General features: G+C 32.7%; 1 protein-coding gene across 3 annotated transcripts; it reads left to right on the forward strand.

Annotated features, from left to right (window-relative positions):
• Window positions 1-11,013: 11,013 nt before the first annotated feature.
• LOC132599210 (E3 ubiquitin-protein ligase RSL1-like) lies at window positions 11,014-14,330 on the forward strand. 3 transcript variants are annotated; one of them, XM_060312485.1, is made up of 2 exons: window positions 11,014-11,770; window positions 13,537-13,782. In XM_060312485.1, exons 1-2 carry the CDS (start codon window positions 11,145-11,147, stop codon window positions 13,655-13,657), a joined length of 747 nt encoding a protein of 248 aa, XP_060168468.1. In that variant the 5' UTR covers window positions 11,014-11,144; the 3' UTR covers window positions 13,658-13,782. The 3 variants fall into 3 exon arrangements, with proteins under 3 accessions (XP_060168468.1, XP_060168469.1, XP_060168467.1); XM_060312486.1 differs by lacking the exon at window positions 13,537-13,782 and adding an exon at window positions 14,080-14,330 and having other exon boundaries at window positions 11,019-11,748; XM_060312484.1 differs by lacking the exon at window positions 13,537-13,782 and adding an exon at window positions 14,080-14,330 and having other exon boundaries at window positions 11,029-11,770.
• Window positions 14,331-24,928: the final 10,598 nt, after the last annotated feature.

Below are 24,928 nucleotides of genomic sequence, written 5' to 3' on the forward strand. Positions count from 1 at the left end.
ATCTTTCACCATAAAGCCCAACAACTTAGGCATGGGTATGCAATTACACTTCTTACTTTCCCGCTACCTTCTTTCTCATTACCGATAAGACTCATAATATGAAGTTATACCAACAACCCCAGATTTGGATGGTCGCTCTTACACAAATTTTTTTTATATCATTTGACCACTATTTTTTTTTGATGACTAGGGAACCCGCAGTCTCTACCCTTTCATTCAACGATTTCTTAACGTTCAAATTTTCACTAACTCCTGAACATTAAAAAAAATATTTGGCAGAATTTTCTTTGTGAATAAAACTATCCCAAAGTGTACACCGGTCCAATCTCAACTACAATCAACGCACACAACATTCCATGTACTCTGTATCACTCTCAGTTGCACATATGATGTTAAAAAAAAACTTTCGAATCAACCGTGACATCTAGCAGAGGAGGATATGCATGTCCTAGCCGTCTGCGGAACTTATTACAACAATAGACTAGATTCAACTCAACACACGAATAAGGAATGAAAGAAGGGGAACCATCGTAGATGTTCAGTAGCCTCAAGGTCATAAGTATGGGCGCCTACATACCGATGAACAAGACTCTACTAAACACTGCTCCATGGACCCGGGACTTAAAGCCTAAGCTCTGATACCAACTTTGTCACGTCCCAAAATACCCCCTAGACGTGATTGGCACCCAGCACACACCACCGGCAAGGCGAACCACATTTTCATATCCTAATCATAATTTTGCAGCATTAACCAAATTAAATAAGCACTCAAATAATATAATAATTAATTGTGGATAATTAGTGTCTCAAAATATTAACCAAATACTCTTGCCTAAATCCCACACTAGACCATGGAGCATCTAAGAGAATTACAAAAGTCTTGGGTTTTTAAATCCCAAAAGAAAAAAAAACATTAATAAATAAATGATAAAGACACTTTTAGTAGCCTCCACGAACAAAGCGGCGGCTCACCTCAACCAATAGATCAACTCTAGCAAACTCGTGAGCTACTAACTTCGTCGTCACCAATAGTATCTGCATGGACATGCAGGTAAGGAGTGAGCTATACGTAAATATAACCCAGTAAGATCCTCGACCCGCCACTTTAAATACCCCTGGAACAAGTGTTAGAAAATACAAACACACAACAAGCACAAAAATATTATGCGCATAAATATATCATTATATAATAGCAACCAAGGTCCAAACCATTGTTTATCAAATATATTATATATCTCAACACAATTTACACTACGAACCGTCATAAGTGGCAGTTAAAGAATTAGTCAACACTATGAATCCACGGCAACATACACAATGTGCCAAATATGTCAGGAAGCATACACAATGCTAAGGGAAGCATACACAATGCTCCAATATCATCAAGAAGCATACACAATGCTAAGGGAAGCATACACAATGCCCCAATATAATCAAAAAGCATACACAATGCTAAGGGAAGCATACACAATGCCCCAATATCATCAAGAAGCATACACAATGCCCCAATATAATCAAGAAGCATACACAATGCCCCAATATCATGGCTCACAGCCGTATCACATTACGAAACAATTTATAAATAGAGTTTTAGAGTATTTGAAAATAAAGTATATGCGGCTGGCCTTAAGAACCATCGATTCTGCCAAGCACACGCTCGCCCCAACACATGGACCAGGCAGACAAAACATATTTTTAAAACGGATTTTGAAAAGCAAGTACCCAAAGCTTAAAGTCTCACTTACCTCAAATTCATAATTCAATCACTCTTCCCAATAAATCAAAACTGCGTTCTCGAGTCTCCGGATTGCCTCAAACTACACAAAAACGGATTTAGAATGGTCAAAACCCTTAGGGTAAGCCATTTCTATATTTTTAGAGGCTTAAACGGTTAAAGTCAAATTTTAAAGGACGAAAACGCCCTCTGGTCAATGTGTTCAAAACTTGACAAGACTTATGTTTTAGGGAAGCTTTCGACAAGACGATTCCAACAATATATAGAAGTCTAAAATTTGATGTTGTTTGCCCCTTCAAAACAATAATTTAGGTTGAAGAACCCTAGGGCTAAACTTTCTCAATTCCTCAAAATATCCCATGTTTTCACCATAAACATTCACCCATAATTACATAATAAACTTAAATAAAAGATCAGAGGCATTACCTTGATGATTTGGGTTGAAAATCCTTATTTTTCTCCCCTCTTTTTCTTCCCTTCTTTTCTTTTCTTGCACTGCGTTTTCCTTTTTGCGTTCTATCTCTGTTTTCTGATTTTTGTTTCTCACGTTTAGACCATCAGACTTTAAACTCCTTTTGTTTTTTCCCCCCCCTTTTTGGGCTTGGCCCATTTCTTTCTTTTCCTTTTCTTCTCAATAATACTTAATTCCCTTTTGATAAATTATAAATTAACCCCCCATTAAAATTGAGGTTGTTACAATATCTCTTTTTTAATTATTTTTCATTTTTGTTGGAGGAGGGTAGATATGGATTTCAGCGGGGAACTTTGAATAAATTGAAAAGATTTGTAGAAAATATTATCCATAGAAAATTCTCCCCCTGTTAGATCTGAAATCATTTTTGATATGTCGTTTTCCTTTTTGGAAAGAAAATTTATGGAGATGTAAAGGAATCACATGTTTTTTGCTGGGTTCAACTCATAGCTATTAGTTTTGCCAGGTTAAAAACTTTATGGCTAATTTTAGTTTAAGGCTAGCGGAAGAAATTTGATGGTACGTTATCACCGGCCGTTTGTGTTTTTATCCCTAAGAATTATTCACTTTTTTTCCGGAATCATCGTTTGGTCATGAAAATTTCAAAATACAATTTGAAGTTGTATTTGGAATTTGAAAAACAAGAAAAACTTGTTTTTTAAGTTTTTCACTTTTTTCACAACTAAAACAAGTACATTTCAACAAAAAAAAATTACAATTTCAAAATCTATGGCCAAACACAACTCCAACTCCATCTCCAACTCTAAAATTCCCAAAAAAGTGAAAAGTTTTTTATTTCTATGGCCAAATGCTACTTAGATTTTAGCTAATACTTATTGCTTATAGTTAGAAAATTTTGGTAAATCGGCAATGGACTAAATCCGTTCCTATTCAAGTTGAGTATGCACGACTTCTATCACAAAGATAACTCTTTACATAATCTATCTATCTATATTATTATAAAAGCAAGAATATAAATATTAGTTGAACAAAATATACTTTAAATATTGAACGACTTTTATACCCTTTAAGCTATATTATTGCTTTAAAAAATAATTAGATATTCGATAAAATTGTAATATCTTGACTTTGTCTAATAGTAGACTTTGAATTCAAGTAGAATTTCGTTCGCTCAGTATTTTGGTATTTATGTAAAATTAAAACTTTTCCTCAATTAGAAGTTTGATTCCTTTAGGAGAACAGCCAAACATAATTTGAATTCGCGATAGTTTTGTTACCTAATGGCGGCTCTGTTAGAAGAGCTCAATTATTCCATTGGCAATAAGACTATTATGTTCCTTATTTTAATTGTGTAATGTAATGTAATATAAGTTCTTTTCTGTACAAATAAGTTAATGTGCATATACACGTCCGTTAGATACTTACTATTAAAAATTAGTTCTGATTTTAAGTCTTTAAATATTAAAGTTTACTATACGATGTAAACCAAACTTATAAGCACATTAGAACGAATAAGAAAATATATTTAAATAAGTTTAAAAATGACATGCCTTACGTAACAAGGTCTTATTTATCGTTTTAATTTGTCTTTTAATAGTTATTTTTAATATATTTAATTATAAATATACATCATAGGGAGTGTAAGTGTAGAATTTTCATAATGCAGGAAGTGTAGTGCTTGATTTTAAAATACACGGAGTCTATCCGTAAATGACTCATAGTACATGAGTGTTTAGTGTAATCAATTCTTATAAAAATAATAAAGAAAAATATCGCATATCACGTTCTATGTAGCCAATAAGACAACTGAACACCCAAACATTCAACTTAACACCCAAACATTTTAACATTTAATTATGTTAAAACAACCTCTTGCAAAAATGAGGGTAATTAAGGCTGCGTATAAGAGACCCTTATGGTCCGGTCCTTCCCTGAACTCCGCGCATAGCGATAGCTTAGTGCACCGGGCTGACTTTCGTTAAATTATGTCACTAGCAATAACAAAATGAAAAAAAAAATGTATATTAACATTTCAATTTTCCTGTTAATTAATTCATGTAAAAAGATTGAGTCACCAACAAAGGTAATGGGATCTAGGTAAAAAGTAATTAGTCAAACAAACAAAAATTAATCTACAGCCACCACCAATATTACTATTTCTTGATTCATAAGATATTCTTTTCCCCCTTCAAATTGCTTTAAAATTAATATTTCCATGGAGAAAAAGCAAAGAACGCTTTGTGTCATGATATTTTATAACAACAAAATCATTTGAAAATATAAAGTGAAAGCAACAAACATATAATTAATTTAATTTAATTTTTCATTGTTGAAGGTTCGAAATAATATCCAATTATCTTAAATTTAAATAATAGGTCTACATTCAAGTAAAATATACTATAATTTTTATTTAAATTTAATATCAGGAAATATATGTGCAAGACACATATATAAAATCTAGCTACATCTATATTATAAAAGAAGCATGAATATAAATGTTGGTTGACCAAATTACTCTTCAAATATTGAACGGCTTTTACACCTTTTAAGTTGAAATTTTCTCTAAAAGATAATTACATATTTGATAAAATTGTATATTAATTTTCTTTTCCTAATACCTAGGACTTCGAATTCAACTGAAAACTAAAATCCTAAACCGTCGTAACCAAATAGAAACCAATGTGGCCGACGTACTCCCTTGCTTCAATTTCTTTTTAAATTCCAGTTAGTAAGAGACAAGTATTCCTAAATCCTACTTACCCGGAACATTATTAGGTATCTGATTTCAACCAAAATCATTTTTTTTCTTGAATTTTATTAAATTAGCAAGTTCGAGCAAAATAAAACTAACACAAAAGTTTTTCCCTACTATATCTATTACTGATTGTCTTTTTTATTTCCTTTAAATTTTTTACTTGACAATGTCTTGTTTCAATGAAAACTTAAATATAATAACTGAGATCAAGACAACACTGGAATGAAAATACTTTTACTTTCTTGACATTATTGTTCATTATTAGTATTACTTTTTCATTTTCATGATCCTATATTCTTGTTGGTCATGGTGGTTTCATACAATTTTTAGCTTACACCAAATAAGTTGAATGATATAGAAATGTATTAGTGCATGGATAAATTTAAAAAAGCGTAACCAAGAAATGCCAAGTATTTAGTACCTTTAACTGATAATTTTTTTAAAATTTGTTTTTAGTAATAATTTTCAGCATATAATAACAATGAATACAATATATGGTCACTAGCTCAGTTCCTAATGTTGGCTTATTTTAGTCCTAACATATTTTTCCTTATATTCGAAAACATAAAGGATATATATACCAAAAGATAATACCTTAATGGGAAGTATTAAGTGGATACGATCAAATAATATTTTTGTACTCATAAAATAGATATTATATAATTTCAAACAACATTATCTAACATTTATTATGATTGACAGGGAATAACGTGCGAGACACGTTCATAGAGACTAGTTACATTAATAACTATATACTAAACGAAGCAGTCATTAAATTTCATCAAACAAGCGGTGTGTCTGAAGAAAGTGTGAGTGAAGAAGTAGGATGTCAAATGGGTGGGTTGAGCTGAATTTATGCAGGGCAAATGGAGAATTATAGCCTGTTTGGCCAAGCTTCTAAAATCAGCTTATTTTAAAAAGTACTTTTTTTAAAAGTACTTTTCAAAAAAGCAATTTTGGCGAAAATCAGTTTGTGTTTGGCTAATTAATTATAAAAGTATTTTTGAACAACAATTAGTGTTTGACCAAGCTTTTAAAAAGTATTTCTATTTGTATTTTTCTCCAAAGTACTTTTAAAAAAAGTGCTTTTGGGCAAAAACATTTTTTTTTTTGGCTTATGAAAAACTGCTTCTGCTACTCCCCAGAAACACTTATTTTCTTCCAAAAGCTTGGCCAAACACTTCACATTTTTTCAAATAAGTACTTATTGAAAAAATAAGTACTTTTGAGGGGGAAATAAGCTTGGCCAAACAGGCTATTAATAAATGACGGGTCGGGTTATTAACTGTCAAAAAGTTACTTGGACTGAAATTGACTAAAAACGGGTCATAACTCAGCCCACCCTATTCTTACTATGTTTCAATTTCTTATTTTGTTCTTATATAAATTTTTAATACCTAATAAAATTTATTATGACTATATATGACATATCAAATAAAAAAAATATTTTTTTAAATATTTTGATAAGATTTCGCATAAATCAATTTGAGGGACAACTTCTTGTGGCCTGAAATATGTACCTCATTTATCGGTTATATAATCATGAATTCATGATTGGCATTTGCCATGAGTTGGGCGTTTCAAATCAGTGCACAATTCTCATTTTCCACATGCGTTTATCTATGATTCTCCCAAATCCAAATCTTCACATGCGTTATGCTTATACGATTAGGATCGTTCTATCAGCAACTCTCAAATCTTTTTGGTAAAAACTAACAGATTAGAAAAGGAAAATTTCTTAGCTCGTACTAGGTTAAAAAAAAATACTTCCTCCGCTTAATTTGTTTATCTTGGTTTGATTTATAGGCTCGACACAAACTTCGCAGGTGAATCAAAGCAGAACAATTCGGATTCGGACAGTAACACTGCGCCACCGTTAAAATAGCGGACTCACATAACACGCCTGACCATTTAACAAACAGCTGGGGGCCCACAAGATTCCGACAAGAGATAGGGTCCAAAAATTGGTTACAATTTAAAGACGGACACGGAATGTTGCCGACGTTGTCCTCAAGCTTGACGGTAATGTATTTTACAATACAGTCCATACAAAACGGATGAACACAGCGATTTTGATTCTTGAATTTCTTATTGGGTAACAACATAGGCTCGACACAAATTTCGCAGGTGGATGGTTGAGAGTCATCTGGTAATTTTGTCACTGGCAATTCGTGTTCTTGAATATTTTCTGAATGGTTTCGACCTAGTTTTTGCGGTGTGTTTCCCATGATCAGTAGTGTTTGGTTTTTGTTACACTGTGCGAGCATAGGAAAGGGGTCAAATTTCAAACGTTTAGGGTCTTCTTCTTAATATTCGTTCCCTCAATTTTTTTTTTCAAACACCCCTATTTATAATATTAGAAAAACCTATTATAACTCAAAATAAAAAACTTATTTTCTATATGAATTGGACTATGTATCCTAATTAGACATGAATTAAAATATTAAATACTAATCAATTTTCGTTTCCTACAAATTTGAATTATTTTTTCCAACACCTTTGCAGTAACACCCTCTTTTCCAGACTAGCGGGACCTTCTTGGAATATTATAAGTTATCGTAAATATTTATTCATATCGGATGTTTTACATCAAAATTAATTCAATTTCCTATACTTTAACACGGTAAAAGTATGTATTACTTAATTATAATCTACATATATATTTATATAAAGCAGGGCACTAGACCCGTCATGTGACATGCCTCTTTGGCCTCAAATGTTATTTATCCTTTTTGTCATTTTTTTTATCTTTTCCTTTCAAATTTTCTATTAAAAAAATATTCTTCCATTCAATGCAAACAAGCCGTTGCAATTATTCCCAACAAAAACTAAACATTGCATCCCTTGAACAAATGAAAAACTAAACTGCATCCCTTGAACAAATGAAACGTATGGTTACAGTTGATTTAATTTAAACTTTTTAGTTACAATTCCACACTTAATTTCTCATTTTCTATACCATTCTTACATAATATATATTAGTTACAAAATTATTCACTGCCCAACGCATCTTTCTTTTTCCCTGTCCTCTCATCTTTCTATATCACTCTTTGTTTCCCATCTCGGTCCACAATACTGTCTCTTATGCCAAATTAATGTAATAATTACTCAGATTACAAAAAAAAAAAAGAAGACAAATTTAGGAAATTCAAAGTTTAAAAACTTTTTCAACAATATATATATATATATATTTTATCGTAGTTTGTCCCTAACTTTTTGTCCAGTTATTGTTGAACTTTTTAACATTCACCCATACATTATTCAATTGATACTGATACTCTTCAAGTTTATGCCTTGCTGCTTTTTACTAGAATGCTAAGTAACTTCCTCAAAACTACTTCATGGATTTAGGTATGAAGATTTCTACATTTTTCTTGATTTCTTATGTTTTGGTGTTTAGAAATATATCTTAACAACCTTTTGCTTAATTTTGTTTGTAATTGGACTATTTTGAGCTGAAAAGACATTAACTGCATTGGACATTTTTTATTTTTTTTTGGTTGTGTTATCGTGACCTCTTTTTTTTTTTTTTTTATTTCGAAAGATATGTTTTGATTTAGAAATCTAAGTTTCTCAAAGTACTTATTTGTTGTGTAATGAATTTATGTGCATCGTTGGAAAAAAAAAAGATATTCTATTTTTTGCAAAAATATATTTTATGGTTAGTTTAAGATTAGAGTATTTTTAGAAAAACCATTTCATAAATTAAGTTTGTGAAATTCTTAAATTGGTATCACTATGTTGTTATTTCTGATATTTTTTGTTTTTCAATTAAAACTTGTGTAACATGACAAACATTTTTGACAACAACAACAATTTTCTTTTTACTCGGACAATAGTTGAGGTAAAGGATTAATGATGTAGAAATTGCAAATATAGTGCTTGGTTCCAGCGTCACTTGTGTAAAAATTAATAGACAAAGATGATATCTTCAGCGAAGAACCTTTTGTAGTTTTTCTTTTTAATAAAGCAATTAACTATTATAGTTTCAATAGGGAAATAACACTTTTTTTTTGTATCTTACATGCCATCTTTTGTAAGATTTTTTAAAAGGTTACTTTTCCCTTGACAGTTTTATTTTTGTAGACACTTGAGAAAATGCGCGCTACGTTGCCTTCCTGAGATATTCTATATGTTAATAATTACTATGTGATTAATTATGGTGAACACTTCATGGTGATATAAAAAAAAAATTGGGTTTTACCTCTTAGGTTTCTGCTTTTTTCCTTTACGAAGTGGAAATAAAATAGAAACTTGTGTTTAAATGTACACTTTTAATTTGAAACTGTGTGTTAGTTTTACTAACTGTCCGTCCATGCATTAATAATATCATTATCTTCTAAAGATATTAAGTAAAGAGAGTTTTACTGCTTTGTTTGCATAATCTTATTACTATACGATTGTTATTAACATTTCTGAACAACATTTAAATAGGAATAAAGGGCGAGAAGACTTTACATTACATAATTTTTTCCTCTACACAATAAATAATTTTTTCCTCTACGCAATAAGTTCCCTTCACAATAGGAAATTTTATTTATTTGATTTTGTTTATATTTTATTTTTTCATATATATTTTGTTTTCCTTAAACATTTGATTTTTTTATTTTATTTGTGTTTGTCTTAGATTAAAGTTTAATTTTTTATTAATTAAATTTACAAAATAACGTATCTAACCGCGCGAAGCGCGGATCAATTAACTAGTTAAGTAATAATAGTGTATCATGTATCTATAATCTCGTATAAACACTTGGTGCGACTAAGTTTAACCATCATTACAGGTTATGATATACTTAATTTAATAAGTTAGTACTTAGGCTAATTTAACTGTCATGAATATTACTCCTAGAGTTTAAGTCCTATACAGTTTAACAGTACAAAGAATATAATACACTCATGTTACTTATAAAACATGTAGATTTTATAATAAACAATAAATGAAAAAATTATGACTATAATTATATTTTTTTCATAATTAAACAAACAAATGTCTCGTACTAAACCTAAAGAAATATGGACTTTTAATTGGCAAGCATCTTGGGATAGTTAAATGCAGCGAAATCCGCGCTGAGCTACTTTGGATGACTATAATCAGCACTATGGAAATTTAGTAATTTAAGAGTAGTCCGAAACATATTGCAGTTTCAAGTCATTTAACGCATTAAATGTTTATGCTAAATTAATATATGTTTCGTATTTTTATTAATTTGATTTGATATGAACGTCAAGTGTGAAACTGTGAATAAGTTTTATGTCTCTTTCATAACTTCCTTATTTAGTCACTATAATTGACCTGCACTTTACTTGAGTGAAGCCGTGTATAGGTAGCAAAAGAAGAAAAGGGGAAGGATCGCAGAAGTTTCCTACATTTATTAACCTATACTCTATATGATTCTCAGTAATTGAATGCAGCAAAAAGATTTTGCACCTTACATAATCTTTTTGCGGAAATTTTGCTCATATGGGTACGTAAAAAGTTCAATGAAGTTTCTCAGGAAAATGCAAAGGTCGCTCCCGAATTAACCTATACCCTTCCCGGTAATTTAAGTGTCCACTTAGTCTTCATCATTTTAAGAAAAACACTAGTAACTTTTAAACAAATATAATTATTTTGACTAAACTATTCTTAATTTAATACTACTTATAGTTTCTTGATTACTTAAAAATTCACTGATCTAAATCGGGTAAATTTGTAAGAAAATAATTAATTTCATTTTTATTATAAGTGAACACTTCTTTTGAATCAAAACAAAAGTTGGACACCTATTTTGAATTGGAGGGAGTACTTAACTTGAGGAAATGAGATCTTTACGGTTTTACTCACTGACCTCTATTTATATTTTACTCCTTAAGCGAAAAAAAAGATCAACTTTTTCGTGTAAATTGAAAACATTATTAACTATTTATTACTGTGTCAATTTTTTTGTGTAATATTCATAATATGGTTAGTGAATAGCACTTAAACTCTCCTACAAGTTTATTGTCTATGACAAATTTAAATTAGCCTAAGTATTAAATCATGAAAAAGAGTAACTTATTTAAAAGAAAAAATCTTTTGACCTGTTTCGATATTTCGATTCCACGAAAGTTCCGCTAATTAGGAAAAGTCATACGTGGAGGGAAATTTTGGTACAAATATTAAGAAGAAGACCCGGAACGTTTTTAGTTGACCCCTTCCTTTGCTCACACGAAGTGTAAACAACACTTCACTCACACTGATCATGGGAAACACACTGCAAAAACCAGGCCAGAATCATTCTGAAAATATCCAAGAACAAGAATTGCAAGTGACAGAATTACCAGATGAATCTCAACCATTCACCTGTGAAATTTGTATCGAGCCTATGTTGTTACCCAATAAAAAATTCAAGAATCAAAATCACTGTGTTCATCCATTCTGTATCGACTGTATTGTAAAATACATTACCATCAAGCTTGAGGACAACGTCGGCAACATTCCGTGTCCGTCTTTAAATTGTAACCAATTTTTGGACCCTATCTCTTGTCGGAATCTTGTGGGCCCCCAGCTGTTTGTTAAATGGTCTGACGTGTTATGTGAGTCCGCTGTTTTAACGTTGGCGCAGTGTTACTGTCCGAATCCGAATTGTTCGGCTTTGATTTTGGATGAGTGTGGTGAGAATGCGAAGCGATCACAGTGCCCAAATTGCAAGAATTTTTTTTGCTTTCAGTGTAAGCTTCCATGGCATGCTGGATTTCAGTGTGGGGAATTGAGGGATGGAAACGACGTCGCTTTTGGTATGCTTGCTGAGCTTAATAAGTGGAAGAGGTGTCCTACGTGTCGCCACATTGTTCAGCTTATTGAAGGTTGCAAAATTGTTAAATGCAGGTTACGTTAACACTATAATTTGCTTTTTCGTCTTCTCTTCCTTTTTTAAAATATATTTTCTGTATCCTTTGCTTAGGGTTATACATGTTAATACAAATATATGAAGATTCTAATCTTGGAAAAAGCAACAAAAAGAACACTCATATTTATGGATTACAACTTCTGGGGGTTGGTTTTTATGGGAGTCTGGAGTTTTGCTCCTTTGTTTTGGTATTAATTTCAAAAAAAAAAATTCAGACCCTATAGTAGTACTCCCAATCCCAGTGTGTCAATTCATGTGATACACTTACCTTTTTAATCTATCCAAAAAATAACGATACATTTCTATATTTAGGAATAATTTAACTTACAACTCTCCTTTTTACCCTTAATGAAATGATTTACAACCACACAAATATCTATGTCTTGTTTTAGACCATAAGTTTCAAAAGTTTTCCTTTCTTTTTTAAAACTTTATGCCTAGTCAAACTATATCACATAAATTGGGCCGAAGGGCGTGGTAGTTTTGAGGTTAGCTTAAAATAATTTTCTTTTGTTTTGCTGAGAATAAATCCAGATAAACATGTTGAAAACATACTTATAAGTATGCTCTCTTTTAGATGTGATGGTTAGACTTCAACAGAATACTAGAGCAGGTAGAGGTGCTAGATTTTAGTCTCACTGCCGCCCTTTATTAAAAGAATTTCTACAAGATTGACCCTTGAAAAACAATGCACATGAGGAATCAATGTTGAAGACATAATTAAATAAATTGAAGCGTGCCTTCCTTAATGCTTGACAAGACAATCATGCAAATATTTAGTATTGAACTGCAATTGGTATGAATAGAGCGGAGGTTTGGGATTGAATCATATGTAATTGATTCACAGTATTTTAACTACAGGGGAAGTAACGCGGATAGAAAATGCAGGTTTTGGCGGACTTGCACTTAGCTATTATAACCAAAACAAAAACAAAAACAAAAAATAGAATGTAATATTGATCCCTTCCCTGCATCCATGGCTCCCTGGAGTAAGGATCAAAAAGTTGTTGTTAGCAGCAGATTCCTTTAGCTATTAATGGTAAAGTTAATAACCTTGTCTTTCACTGTATACCTACCAAGTAAAAAAATTTAAAGCCTGTATATATTCTCGGTGTCATTCCTGTGTCTGATTAATAGGATCTGAAAATGGTGCAATAGTGATTATCTGAACCAGGAATTGCATATATCTGTACTTTCGCAAACAGGGATTAATTGTTATTATGTTTCTTCAAAATAAGGCCTATAGAACATTTGGCCTATCAATGTTCCACAAAGTTAGGCTACAGGTATGAAGGGCACAGGGAGTTGTCTGTGCCTCTGTGGAAGCGCTCTGCAGTTTCCTGAGCGGACTTGTACATCTATGAGCGTAAGAACTATCTTATACATGCTAAGGAATTAATATGTACGAAAAACTATCTAATATATCTCTAATGCCACTTAATTGAGATGAGCATTCTCAGTTTCCACTTATTTGAGATTTCAATTGCTATAGTTTTCTCTGTTGACATTGATAGGCATTGATCATATCAACCGTTATAGAGAGGACGAACTAGGCATGAGGACAATATAACATTTGATTCCCCTAAAATTAGATCTTGTATCTACTATGTTGATCTGCCAAACATAGCCTAGTTAATGGTCCAGTCCTTTTTCTCCCACCTTTTCTTCACATGTTTTTCAATTATTTAATTGAATGCTTATTTTCCTCACCAATTGAAATGATTATCCTATTACTTCTCTTCAGGAAAGAAACATGGGAGAAGATAGGGAATTTTATGTCAGATAGTCAAGCTTGGCCCTGTATATTCGAGTTTAGATTTGATCTTCCAGTAAAAATAACATATAAAAGAAAAAAGAGCCTATGAAGCCAAATAAATGATCTGGGAGGAAAAGAAGTTGCTCATTAGATCTATATTTTTAAATAAACCAGGTTTAAGACACAAGTTATCAGCATACCTGAGATATTGAAGTGTAATTGCTGGTATCCTAATTTCTGACAGTGCTTCTCATAATTCTGCGATTTGTATATCTTATCATGATGTCCTCTCCTATGCATTTCTTCCATTCTTCTGATTTTGTTCAGTTCTGAGGCCTTATAAAGGCATGCAGGCCTCGAGAAAGATATATTTTGTGTGAATTTGATTGATATTGTCACCCTTCTGCTCTGTCAAGATGTTGCACTATTTTGGAATTCAAAAAAGTGATTTTTCCTGATATTAACCATAAGAAATGGAGAAAGGGTTCAAGTGTTATACTTTGATCTGATTCTCTTATCATGTGGATGTAGGTGTGGTGCCAATTTCTGCTACAACTGCGGAAAACGAGTTTATAAACACTGGTGTGGTTGTGATCCTGCTACCAGGTGGTGGCTATGGTTAATCCAATGCTTTTGTCTTATGTTTGTTATCCTAGCTCTCCTCCTCTGCTGGGATATCCAAACTAGTAAAAGGTCTAAAAACTAGACTTGTGTATAGACATTTACTTCTATGACTTTGAGGTTCAGTGAGAAATCTTAGAATGTTTGCTTCTGTGTGTGCACTTGAGGCAGAGAAAGCAGCATAAACAAGAAAACAAAAACCAGAAGTTTGATTTCGGCTCGGTGAAGACTGACGAGATACATAATTGAAAAATAAATTCCATCTCATCTAAGGAAGAAATAAGAAGTACTCAGTATGACCATGTGGCAAGTAAATATTGAAAAATATTCACCTGAAAGCTGATTTTTCATATATATTTTTCATTCTCACTCGTCTAAAAAGGTTGTAGCTATGGTCCTTGCCAAGTCAAATCACCAGGGGATTGAAAGTTTTAATTTGCTAAAGTACATGGGTAATTAATATAAGCAGTATTTTAAATGTAAACATTACACGGAACAAATGAAATCAAGGAGCCGTTTGGACATGATTTGAAATCATAATATGAAATCAGTAATTTGAAATCATAATGATTTGAAGTTGAAGTTTTGTTTGGACATGTAATTTGGATTTCTTTAGTTGTATTTTTTTTCATAGAGATAAAAACTCCACAAATTGTGAAAACCATCAAGGCTTTCCCAATTCTTATACAATCTTATCAAATAAGCAAATCATAGTTTATAGCAAATTTAATACGATACTAGATGGTCTTTCTATAAACAACATCAATTAATTAAACTTTAGTTCAATAAAAAGGAAAATTGAACATGAGTTGTAGTGTAACTACTCTTTAATATAATTTTCTCACATGATTGGTAAGAGTAAATTTGTTATAAATATAGTATCAACTTGCAGATCATTTAATATTTCATATAAATAGTTAGTAAACATGATTGGTGAATATATCTACCAACTTATGGATATCTTTTTAGAAAATATAAACTTATGAGTCAAGTTTTATATTAAAAAAAAAATCATGATTTGGAATCCCAAATCATGTCTTTTTGGATGATTTGAGATTTAAAATCATGATATGAAGTTGAAGTTAGAATTTTATGCAAATTGCATAAACAAATGCTGATTTAAAATTATGATATGAATCATGATTTATCACACGTTCTAATGCCTACCAATTATAACGTACGATTATTTTAGCCCGTGCTTGATTGAATTTTTTATTTGACATAAGCAATTTCTGAATTGTTTATGTATCATAATTATGGTATTATTTTTATACAACACTTCACTTGAAATAACTATTACTAATCTCGAGATAAAACAACAATAGCATAATTGTCCTTCCAAAAAACTCTGAAGTCTTTTAAGAAGGCCTACATTTTAAATTGGAAACAACAATTAACTAAGTTTATCTAGTTTACACCAAACACGTGTCTTATATCTATCACATTTTTAATTTAATAAAAGAATATCTATCAACAAAGTATATTCACCGAATAATTTCATACATTATCCATTCCCGATAATATTTATAATCCTAGCAGGGTGAAAATGATTTTCACCCCTCAACTTTGCTTTAAAAATCAAACTCTCCCCTCAACTTTGAACAATAATCATTCTCCTCCCTTTATCCATTCCCGATAATATTTATAATCCTAGTCCTTCCAAATTACCCCATCTTGGCAAATGACACAAGGAATTAGCTATACTTGGGGAGTGATTATTGAATACGTTAAGGCCCCTTGTCAACACGTTTATGGAACCATTGTAGATGTTAAGCATAATTTGTTTTTAAAATTAAAGGAGAAAATCAACATTTTTGTCAAATTTATTATAAAATAATAAAGCAAGAAGGATAATATTGCAGAGAAAAAGAGAAGAGAGGAGAGTTCTCTATTTCTCTTGAGGGATGTTTTGACAATAAGGAGAACCTCATGTTCTTACAATAAGGAGAACCTCTATATTTATAGGAAAAAACTGACTTGATCCCAAAGTCACTAACCCTAATTTTTCTCCTAAGATGACATCCACAATGATAAATAATGTTTATAATACTCCTCCTTGGATGTCTATTTGATAGATAATGTGTCTCATTAAAACCTTACTAGAAAAAATCCAGTGGGAAAAATTCTAGTGAAGGAAAAAGAGTACACATTTCTAATAATACGCATTTTAGCTGCCTCATTAAAAACCTTATCAGGAAAGCCCAATTGGGACAAAACCTTGGCTAAGGAAAAAAGAGTACAACGCATATTAACTCCCCCTAATGAGAACATCAATCCAAAACTTGAATCTTCACATTCCAATCTTGTGCACCATTTTCTCGAAAGTTGTAGTTGGTAGAGACTTGGTGAATAAATCAGCCACCAATCTGCTGCACGTTGATATCACCATTCTTTTGGAGATCATGTGTGAAGAACAAATTTGGTGAATTATGCCTTGTCCTTTTATGAATCCTCTCTTTAATTGGCCTCTGTATGCTACTACATCTTCAGTCTTTGGTTAGAGTTGCATCAGCATATAGTATTGTTGAAATCACTCCAAGTGCATTCTTGACTTGCTTTATAAACAGATGTTATCTTATGATTTGATTGTCATGTAGAACAACATCGTATGATTGTAATCCCTCGGAGTCATAACAAAATATATAAATGCATCAATTGCGTAAAGATATGGCACTTCAAGACCAAAGAATTCTACAAGTTTCTCATTTCAACTTCTTTCAACAGATAATATACTGCTTTTGAGAACTCTTCAAGAGTTTCAATGATATTCAAGTCATCAACTTGCACCAACAATATGACAGATTTTGATTTCCACAAAGACGTAAGGATAAATAGAGTCATTTATGCCCTTAGTCAGTAAATATTCATTAAGGTGATAAAATCGCGTTCACCTTGCTTAACTTAATTCATATAATAATTATGCCAAATTTCTATAGCTTGTATAAGCTTCAGCCATTTAAAATTCTTTAGGAATTTTGTCAAGTAATTCATATAGGCTGTGACAACATCTATTTCTATTTAAATTGTTGACACTCAATTTTATCCCGCCTCTCCTCCAAAATATCTGTTTACGCTTCTAATATTTTTGAAAACTTTAAGAAATAACTATTTATATTTTACTATAATTATTGTCATACCCCATTTTAACCCGTGTTAAATTAGAAGTACGACATATTGGTGATTCCTATTTTTGTTTATTTGTTTTAAGGAGTCGCCACCTAATTATTTATGGTGAATTAGGACACCTAAAGTTTATTAAAGTTATTTTCTAAAGTTAGCTCTGTTTAAGGTCTGCGAAACTTAAGATTCTAGGTAAGGGTTCAATTAGTCTAAAGGGAAGGTATTAGGCATCCTTTAAGACCCATTAACAATGGTTAACCGACCGGACTTATGATTAGTTAGGCTAAGTGTAAATACAGTATTATAGAAAAGAGCATAGCTTTGTAAATATAACTAAAGTGGTAAATAGCCATGTAAGGATGCTATTTGAAATAGGACTTGTAGAAAATAATAATTTGTATAAAAGAGTACTTCTAATGCTATTTTGTTAAGGCTTTAATACTTGTAGAGGAGATTCAATAAACGTGAACTTTAGATAAAAAAATTATTGTGTGAATATTGCGATGTAGAAAAATCTAGACTTGTTTTTGTAAATAGGACGCAAAAGGAAATGAGTTTTCTTTCTCTTTTATTAACTTTATTTAACTAAAATATGCATAATTCTTGAAAATGTATTCATAAAATATATTTGGATTTATATTTACATATATCTGAAAAAATATATTACATTACAATATGAGTTCTAGAAAATTGTTTGTAACGTGAACTGTAGAGCAAGAACGGACATGGAACATACATTTTAATTTTTTCTTGTTATAAAGAAGTGTTCTTGAAAATCAATAACAAGAAAACAAATGAATCTTATGGAATGGATTGATTTTCCTTAAATTAACTATTCATTATTAAACTAAACCCCACTAATTTGCTAAAGTTCATCTAAGTTAGGAAAATAAAATAAGATAAGATGTTAGTCATACAAAGCAAATAAAAATACACAACAATAAAAATAAGGAAGAGAGTAAAAGAGTGAATGGGTTCGGCCCATTTATTAAGGCCCAGCTGAACTGTTCACGTTTATTAGACCCAATAAATTCCTCTATATTGCTGCTGTGGGCTGTCTTGTCTATTGGGCTTTGGCCCAGATTTTGTTTTCTTGTTTGGCTGCGGATTGGACTGACAGGAGGGGAAGATTCCGTTGGGCTTTAGCCCAACATCAAATGCGGAAGATGTCGAGTCCCGAATTAGGACTCCATTTTTTCTCCGAGGTGTACATGTAAAAAGATCAGGAGGATTAGAGTCGTACATAATTGCTAAATAAGGCAAAACATATATAACGTTAAACTTCCAAATACACATGTTGATAATAGGCATAAAGAAAGCCGCAGCAAATCTTGAAGATTAGTCGAACACCAAATTTTATGTTAAAGTTAAAATCTGTAAGATCCCAATAGCGTTTCGCTTTGTAAAAGACTCAACGTGTTGCCAGCAAAACTTGAATTCGATTATTAAAGATAGGCAGTCAACAAACCAAACATAAAGATAAATGTCGTGCTAGACATTTCAGGTACTAAAAGTTCACACTATTCGTATATGTGCTTCACCAGTGTTACACCGATCAACGTTTTAACTAACTTTTTTTTTATTAATATTCCAAGTAGCAAAATATTTCTTTTGTATGCTTTTGGTGAAATGATATTTCATTGGCATGATAGCTAGCTATGAGAATAATGGTTTAGTTCTCTGAACATTTTGTGGTGCTAAGATTCGGAACTGAAAGAGCATACTTTGCAACCTTTTTGGACTCAGAAAAGAAAACTTTGAAAGAAAGAATATTACTGATTCTATTAACTTTCAACACTTTTGATCAAAGACAATTAGTAGAACTTTCGGCATTTCTAAAACCTTAAAGAAACCCAATCCGAAGTGAATTATCTCAAATAACAATCAAAATTCTACATTAATGCCTATCAAGTTCATCATGTCTAGAATGTTTTGGCATAAAATGAATATCACATATATTCTAACAGATAGGTACAGTTGTGCATCCGAATATTCACGAAGTCAGCATTTATTTCACACAGAGAAAAAACTTAGGAAAAATTTGTAAAAGGAAAAAAAAAGCAAAACAACAATGACTGCCTATTCCTAGAGTTCAACTGACACCATATTTCAAATTGACACTTTACTGATCAGTTTATATTCAACGAAGCATAATGACATAAAGTTCAACCGGTAACCAGATTTCATCGACAGCCACTAGTATCTATATTGAGCCAAATAAGAATGATAATAGATGACAATATGCATTAGCACCTAGACCAGTTCTAAACAACGCCTGTAATCTATTCGAATGGAGTTATTCTCTAAATGTACATTAATATCCATGCTAAATAATTTACTCAAAACCACATGCTGATTCTATTTCCACATAAATTGTGTTGATCAAAACTGCAATACAGGTAAACAACTTGGTATACTAAGGAACCAGCAGATGACTAATATACATGATTTGACAATATTCAAATTTTTGAACAAACTTATAGGCTTGCTAATAATCGTCTTATTATTAAACAAGAAACTAAATTAGATCAACCACATCTATATGTTAAACAACTAGACATAGATAAGTATTGGTAGTGATTAAGCTGAATTGTTAATGATTAAACCAAATTAGCTTGTACCTAGACAAACAACAATCTAAATAGCATAGTCAGAGTACGAAATATGTTGATTAATCTGGGTAAACCTAACAGACCTACAACTAAGCAAGATTCCTGATAAGTCTTACCTAATAACTAATGAGTCAGCAAATATCCAATAAGAAACAGGATTTTGACTATCAGAACTTCAACCACCAACATCGACATGTTATATAATCACTTTATCGTATTTAAATCTAAGCATATTACATTCGTCCCAGGGTACATCATTTAGAACAACATGATTGCTAATAGGACTGAGCACAGAACACAGATTTGAGAACAAATTAAATCAACAACCAACATCGACGTATCGTACAATCATTTCATCATATCAACCCAAACAGATTACATTCATGACAGGGTATCTTATTTGAACAAATAGAGTAAAAAAGAAAGGGTCAGTGTCAAACTGTTCTAACATATACACAGTATACCTAGAATATACACATCCGAGTGTGTATATCATGTGTATGTCGAACGTATGTCTCCTTCCTACCTTGATAACCCACTGTATATCCTAGGTATATTTAGCTTTGAATAGGTTCTAATTCCTGAGAATTCGGTCTAAGCATCCAAAACTACGATGTACCTCTTTCAAATCCATTTTTAGTAATCAAACATCCTATCCTTACAGCACCCAAACATCAAGCAAATAACAGGGAAACCAAGAAACTACCTAGCTACTACAACGAAAACAGAAATGAGCTAGAATTTTAACTAAAGCGGAAACTAAAGATTAAAAGCAATAAATGTATCAAGGTTTACCTCTTTTGTGTGCAGTGAACGGGGCATCGACGGCATCGAATCTACTCTCGAATGTTAACAGATTGGGAATCGACACAAATGGATTCGAAGAGTTCTATCGTGGCCAAAGTCCACCAAGACAGAACGAACATTGTCACGACCCATCTAGGGGCCGTGACGGGTACCCGGGGCTAGCCACCGAGCACCACTCGTTCTAATACTCATCTTACTCATTTAATGCCCTTTTACCAATTTTATACACAAATTGTAGGAAAATCATATTTTATATAGAAACATAAATACTTATATACATTTGCCTCTCGGCCATCAAAATAATATATACATAATAATAACATCTTGTGAGACCATCTGACCCACACTGCGTATCTACGAGCCTCTACTGACATACTAAACATATAGATGGAACAAGACTCCGTCGTGCCCAAAATATGCATATATACCAAAAGAAGAATCATAAGCACCTCCGGACAATGGAGTGCTCTCAATCAGCTGACAGCTACTAAGGGTCTGGACCAAGCTCACCTCCCTGTCTACCTGTGGGCATGAACACAGCGTCCAAAGAAAACGGACGTCAGTACGAACATTGTACTGAGTATGAGAGGCATAAATAATAAAGAAAGACAGTGTTAATATAATGTGAACTTCAATATGAAACATCTAAATTTGAATGACAATCATAAAAGAAGTAATGCATGCTGTCTTACTCATACTCATCATAATTTCATATATGCATAATATGCAAGCTGCCCGTCCATATCGGAACGGTGTAATAATCAATAACATTAGCCCGCGTCCAGGCCTCCCGCGTCCGGGGTACCATCTCATGCCGCCCACTAGTGGTGTCTGCCCATGCCAAAAAGTCATGGTGTATCCGTATAGCTGCCCGCCTTGGCGGTGACTGCCCGGCCAACTAGGCGCGGTGTAATATGATCATGACATGCTCATCAAAAATACTTGTAATAATATGCTTATCATAGTACATGCATAAGACTCAAGATCAACTATACTCTGTCGGGGTGGCGTAAGGTCGTGATCCCCCGATTTCATTATGGAGTAATTATTGACATTCTGCCTCACCTTGAAAGAATTAGTACATAAGGTGAGTGTGAGAAATAAATAGCATCATTATCAATATGGCATCATCATAGCATATCTCTTATCTTATATAGACATTTATGGACTTAGGCTTCTAGCTTTCCGGAAAATAGGAACTCATGAAGAGGAAACGAACTTATGCTATAGGATTCATGCCATTAGAAAGAAAGGACTAGCCTCACATACCTTTGTCGTTTAGCTATGTTATCGTTCACTTGCTCTCCCCCAATGTCACGTTGTTACCTTCACGGGAGAATTTGTATTAACAATAGTTAATAGATTATAAGGACGCATCGTAAGTTCTAGAGAAAATTGGGCAGCATTTCCCCTGTAAACTTAGCAATCCTCGAAATTCCAACTTAGCCAAACGTCAATCAAAATACCAAAAACAACATTACCAACAATTTCATATCAAACTAGACTTAAATCCATCTTAAATTACTCCCAAAACAACCCAATATACATTCGGATGCCAATGCTTGTATACACTTCATTATTTCCGTATATCCATAATATAACAACAACAACTACAACCAATCCTCCGATATTCCAGCCCACAAAACAGTCCATAACGACCATAAAACAATCCCCAAAATATCATCGCAAAACAACCACAAATATTATACCAAACAGCTCCAAAATATAGTCACAAAATAACCACGAAAATTACATAAAACGGCTCCAAAATATTGTCACAAAACAGCCACGAAAATTACATAAAACAGTCCCAAAATATTGTCATAAAACAGCCACGAAAATTACATAAAACAGCCCCAAATATCGGCACAAAACAGCCCGGTATACGCTTTGTATACAATATCTTTATACACTTTATTCTCTCAAATTCAAGAACAACAACTTATCAACAACATCAACAACAATATCAACAACCTCATATAGCAATATAAGCACCTAGAAATCTCTCAAAGTTCCAATAAAAAAAACAACCCTCAAGGCAACCACATCAACCAACTAATCTATGACTTCATAACATAATTCCATTCACTTTAAACTAGGGAATTCCCCCATGAATAACTTAATTAACAAGAATAGAGTATATTACATACCTTATTGCCCAGAAAACTCAACTAAAATCCTAGCTCCAAGCTTCAATAATCAGCCACACATCAAACACCAAATACTATAATCCTTTCCTAACTAGTTTCCAATTTCCTAAGATGAAATCTTGCTTTGATTTGGAAGAGTTCAACTTGAAAGATTTAGAGAGCTTTTAGGAGGGTTTTGGGAGGGTTTAGAGAGAGTTTAGAGTGAGAGAGAGGGGTAGAAAATGAAAAAAAATCAGATTTTTTTCGTTTTTTTAGTCTCTGATTTTTACTATTCACCGATACTGTTCCTCCGCGTCTACTGTTCATCCGCGTCTACTGTTCACCCGCAGAATTATTTCATGGACTCAATTTTTTTTCTGAGGTGTAACAAACATTTACCAGTCTTAAAGTTAGAATCGTAATCAAAAGGAAAGTCATAAAAAAAATGCTAAAGATTTCTGGGTGATTCTTGTTGCATCCCCAACAAACTCAATCTGTCTTTTTCTTCGAAAACGTTGAGTCCCTTTCCTTTTATAGAGTGTGGAGAGAGAGGAGCGGGGGAAAGGGAACGGCGTGGTGGGGAAAAAGGGAAGAGGAGCGGCGGTGGTGGGGTGAGTGAGACGAGGGAGATGAGGCGGAAAAGAAGGAGAAAAGAAAGAGAAAGAGGTGGAGAAAAAAAAAAGAAAAGAAAGAGGAAGAGTAAGGGATTTAGGGTAAAAAATAGGTGGGCTGGACCGGGTATGGTAATGGAATTGGGCTGATTTGTTGGGCATTTTAGTTGGGCTGAAAAATGTGGGTTGAAAACGTGGATTGGGTAATAAAATGTGGTTGTTTATTTGGGTAGGGAAATAATGTTGTATTTGTATTTTGGCCATTAATTTGGCTGAAAATTGTTGATCCTTCCTCCTCTATTTAATTATTTTTGGGCTTCTAATTTAATAATCAGTACAACATATACTATGTAAAGACAATTAATAATTAATATGTAGAAAAATAAAGATTTTATAAAGTATTGTCTTGTAATTAATTTAACAATTCCAAACCCGAAAAAAATGAAACGATGACGGACATTCAAAATTTGCGATAAAGTAATGCTCGTGATATTGAAAATAAACGTAGCGAAAATAATAGTAGTGACATAACCATAAAGTATTTAGCTTGTCAATAAATTTAGAAGCCCAAGTAAATGGAATTAAATAAGGGAGGGACAATATTGGGTGTCAACAGATGCCCCTCTTCGACCGGAGATGATGTAAGAATCTTCGGGCGAAGAAGTTGACGTAGTAGCCAATTTTGTTCCGACCAACAAATACGAACATGGAAGAACTTGAGAAATGCGGTCTTAGGAAAATTAGCAGAAAATATTATGAAGGCAGAAGGAATTATGGTCGAACCTGTTGAGAGAATGTTATTTATGAATTTATAACTTTGCAAGGGTTGTAGACAGGTGACGAGAATGGAACATATGTTTATAGCCGCCTAATTATAAATGTGGCGCGCAACACACCTATAAGTAGGACTCTACTAGACATGATGTAAATTCTCCAAAAACAATGTCCCAGTGTTGAGTTATGGAGACGCTGGGGGATTGTAGAAAAGGATACGAGATTGCGACAAGAGTTGATTGAGTAGAATTTTAGCGGTGGATATGAAAGAAATTTTTTGGATAGCCTACGTATCACATGTTTGTGGACGTAGGCGGAGTCGAGTTCGAGAGTAGATCCGTGACCTTTGCTTGTGAGTTTGATATTCCTCTTCAGCAAATTTTCCCCAGTTCACTGCGTAAGATAAAGTTCCACGTTGTGTTGCGTCTCTGCAGGTTGTACTTTTTGCCAAAACTGAAATTTATGTCAAAATCAGTAATAAAGTCTGGGATGAATTTGAAAGTGTAAAACTTGTAAAAAATGATAATAAATATGAGCGCGAGAGTGACGATGAAGCCGTGTGGCTTATGATGAGGCCGTGTGGCTAAATGTTGTCTCTGGTTGTCTTCAAGGACTTGGATGAATATGTGATGTTTATGTTGAAGATGTAATAATATCTCTAGTTGTAGTTTGGAGATGATAGTGATACGGCCTCCGGCTGTCTTCC

The sequence above is a fragment of the Lycium barbarum genome, chromosome 6 (genome assembly GCF_019175385.1).
Source record: "Lycium barbarum isolate Lr01 chromosome 6, ASM1917538v2, whole genome shotgun sequence".
Classification (NCBI taxonomy): Eukaryota; Viridiplantae; Streptophyta; class Magnoliopsida; order Solanales; family Solanaceae; genus Lycium; species Lycium barbarum.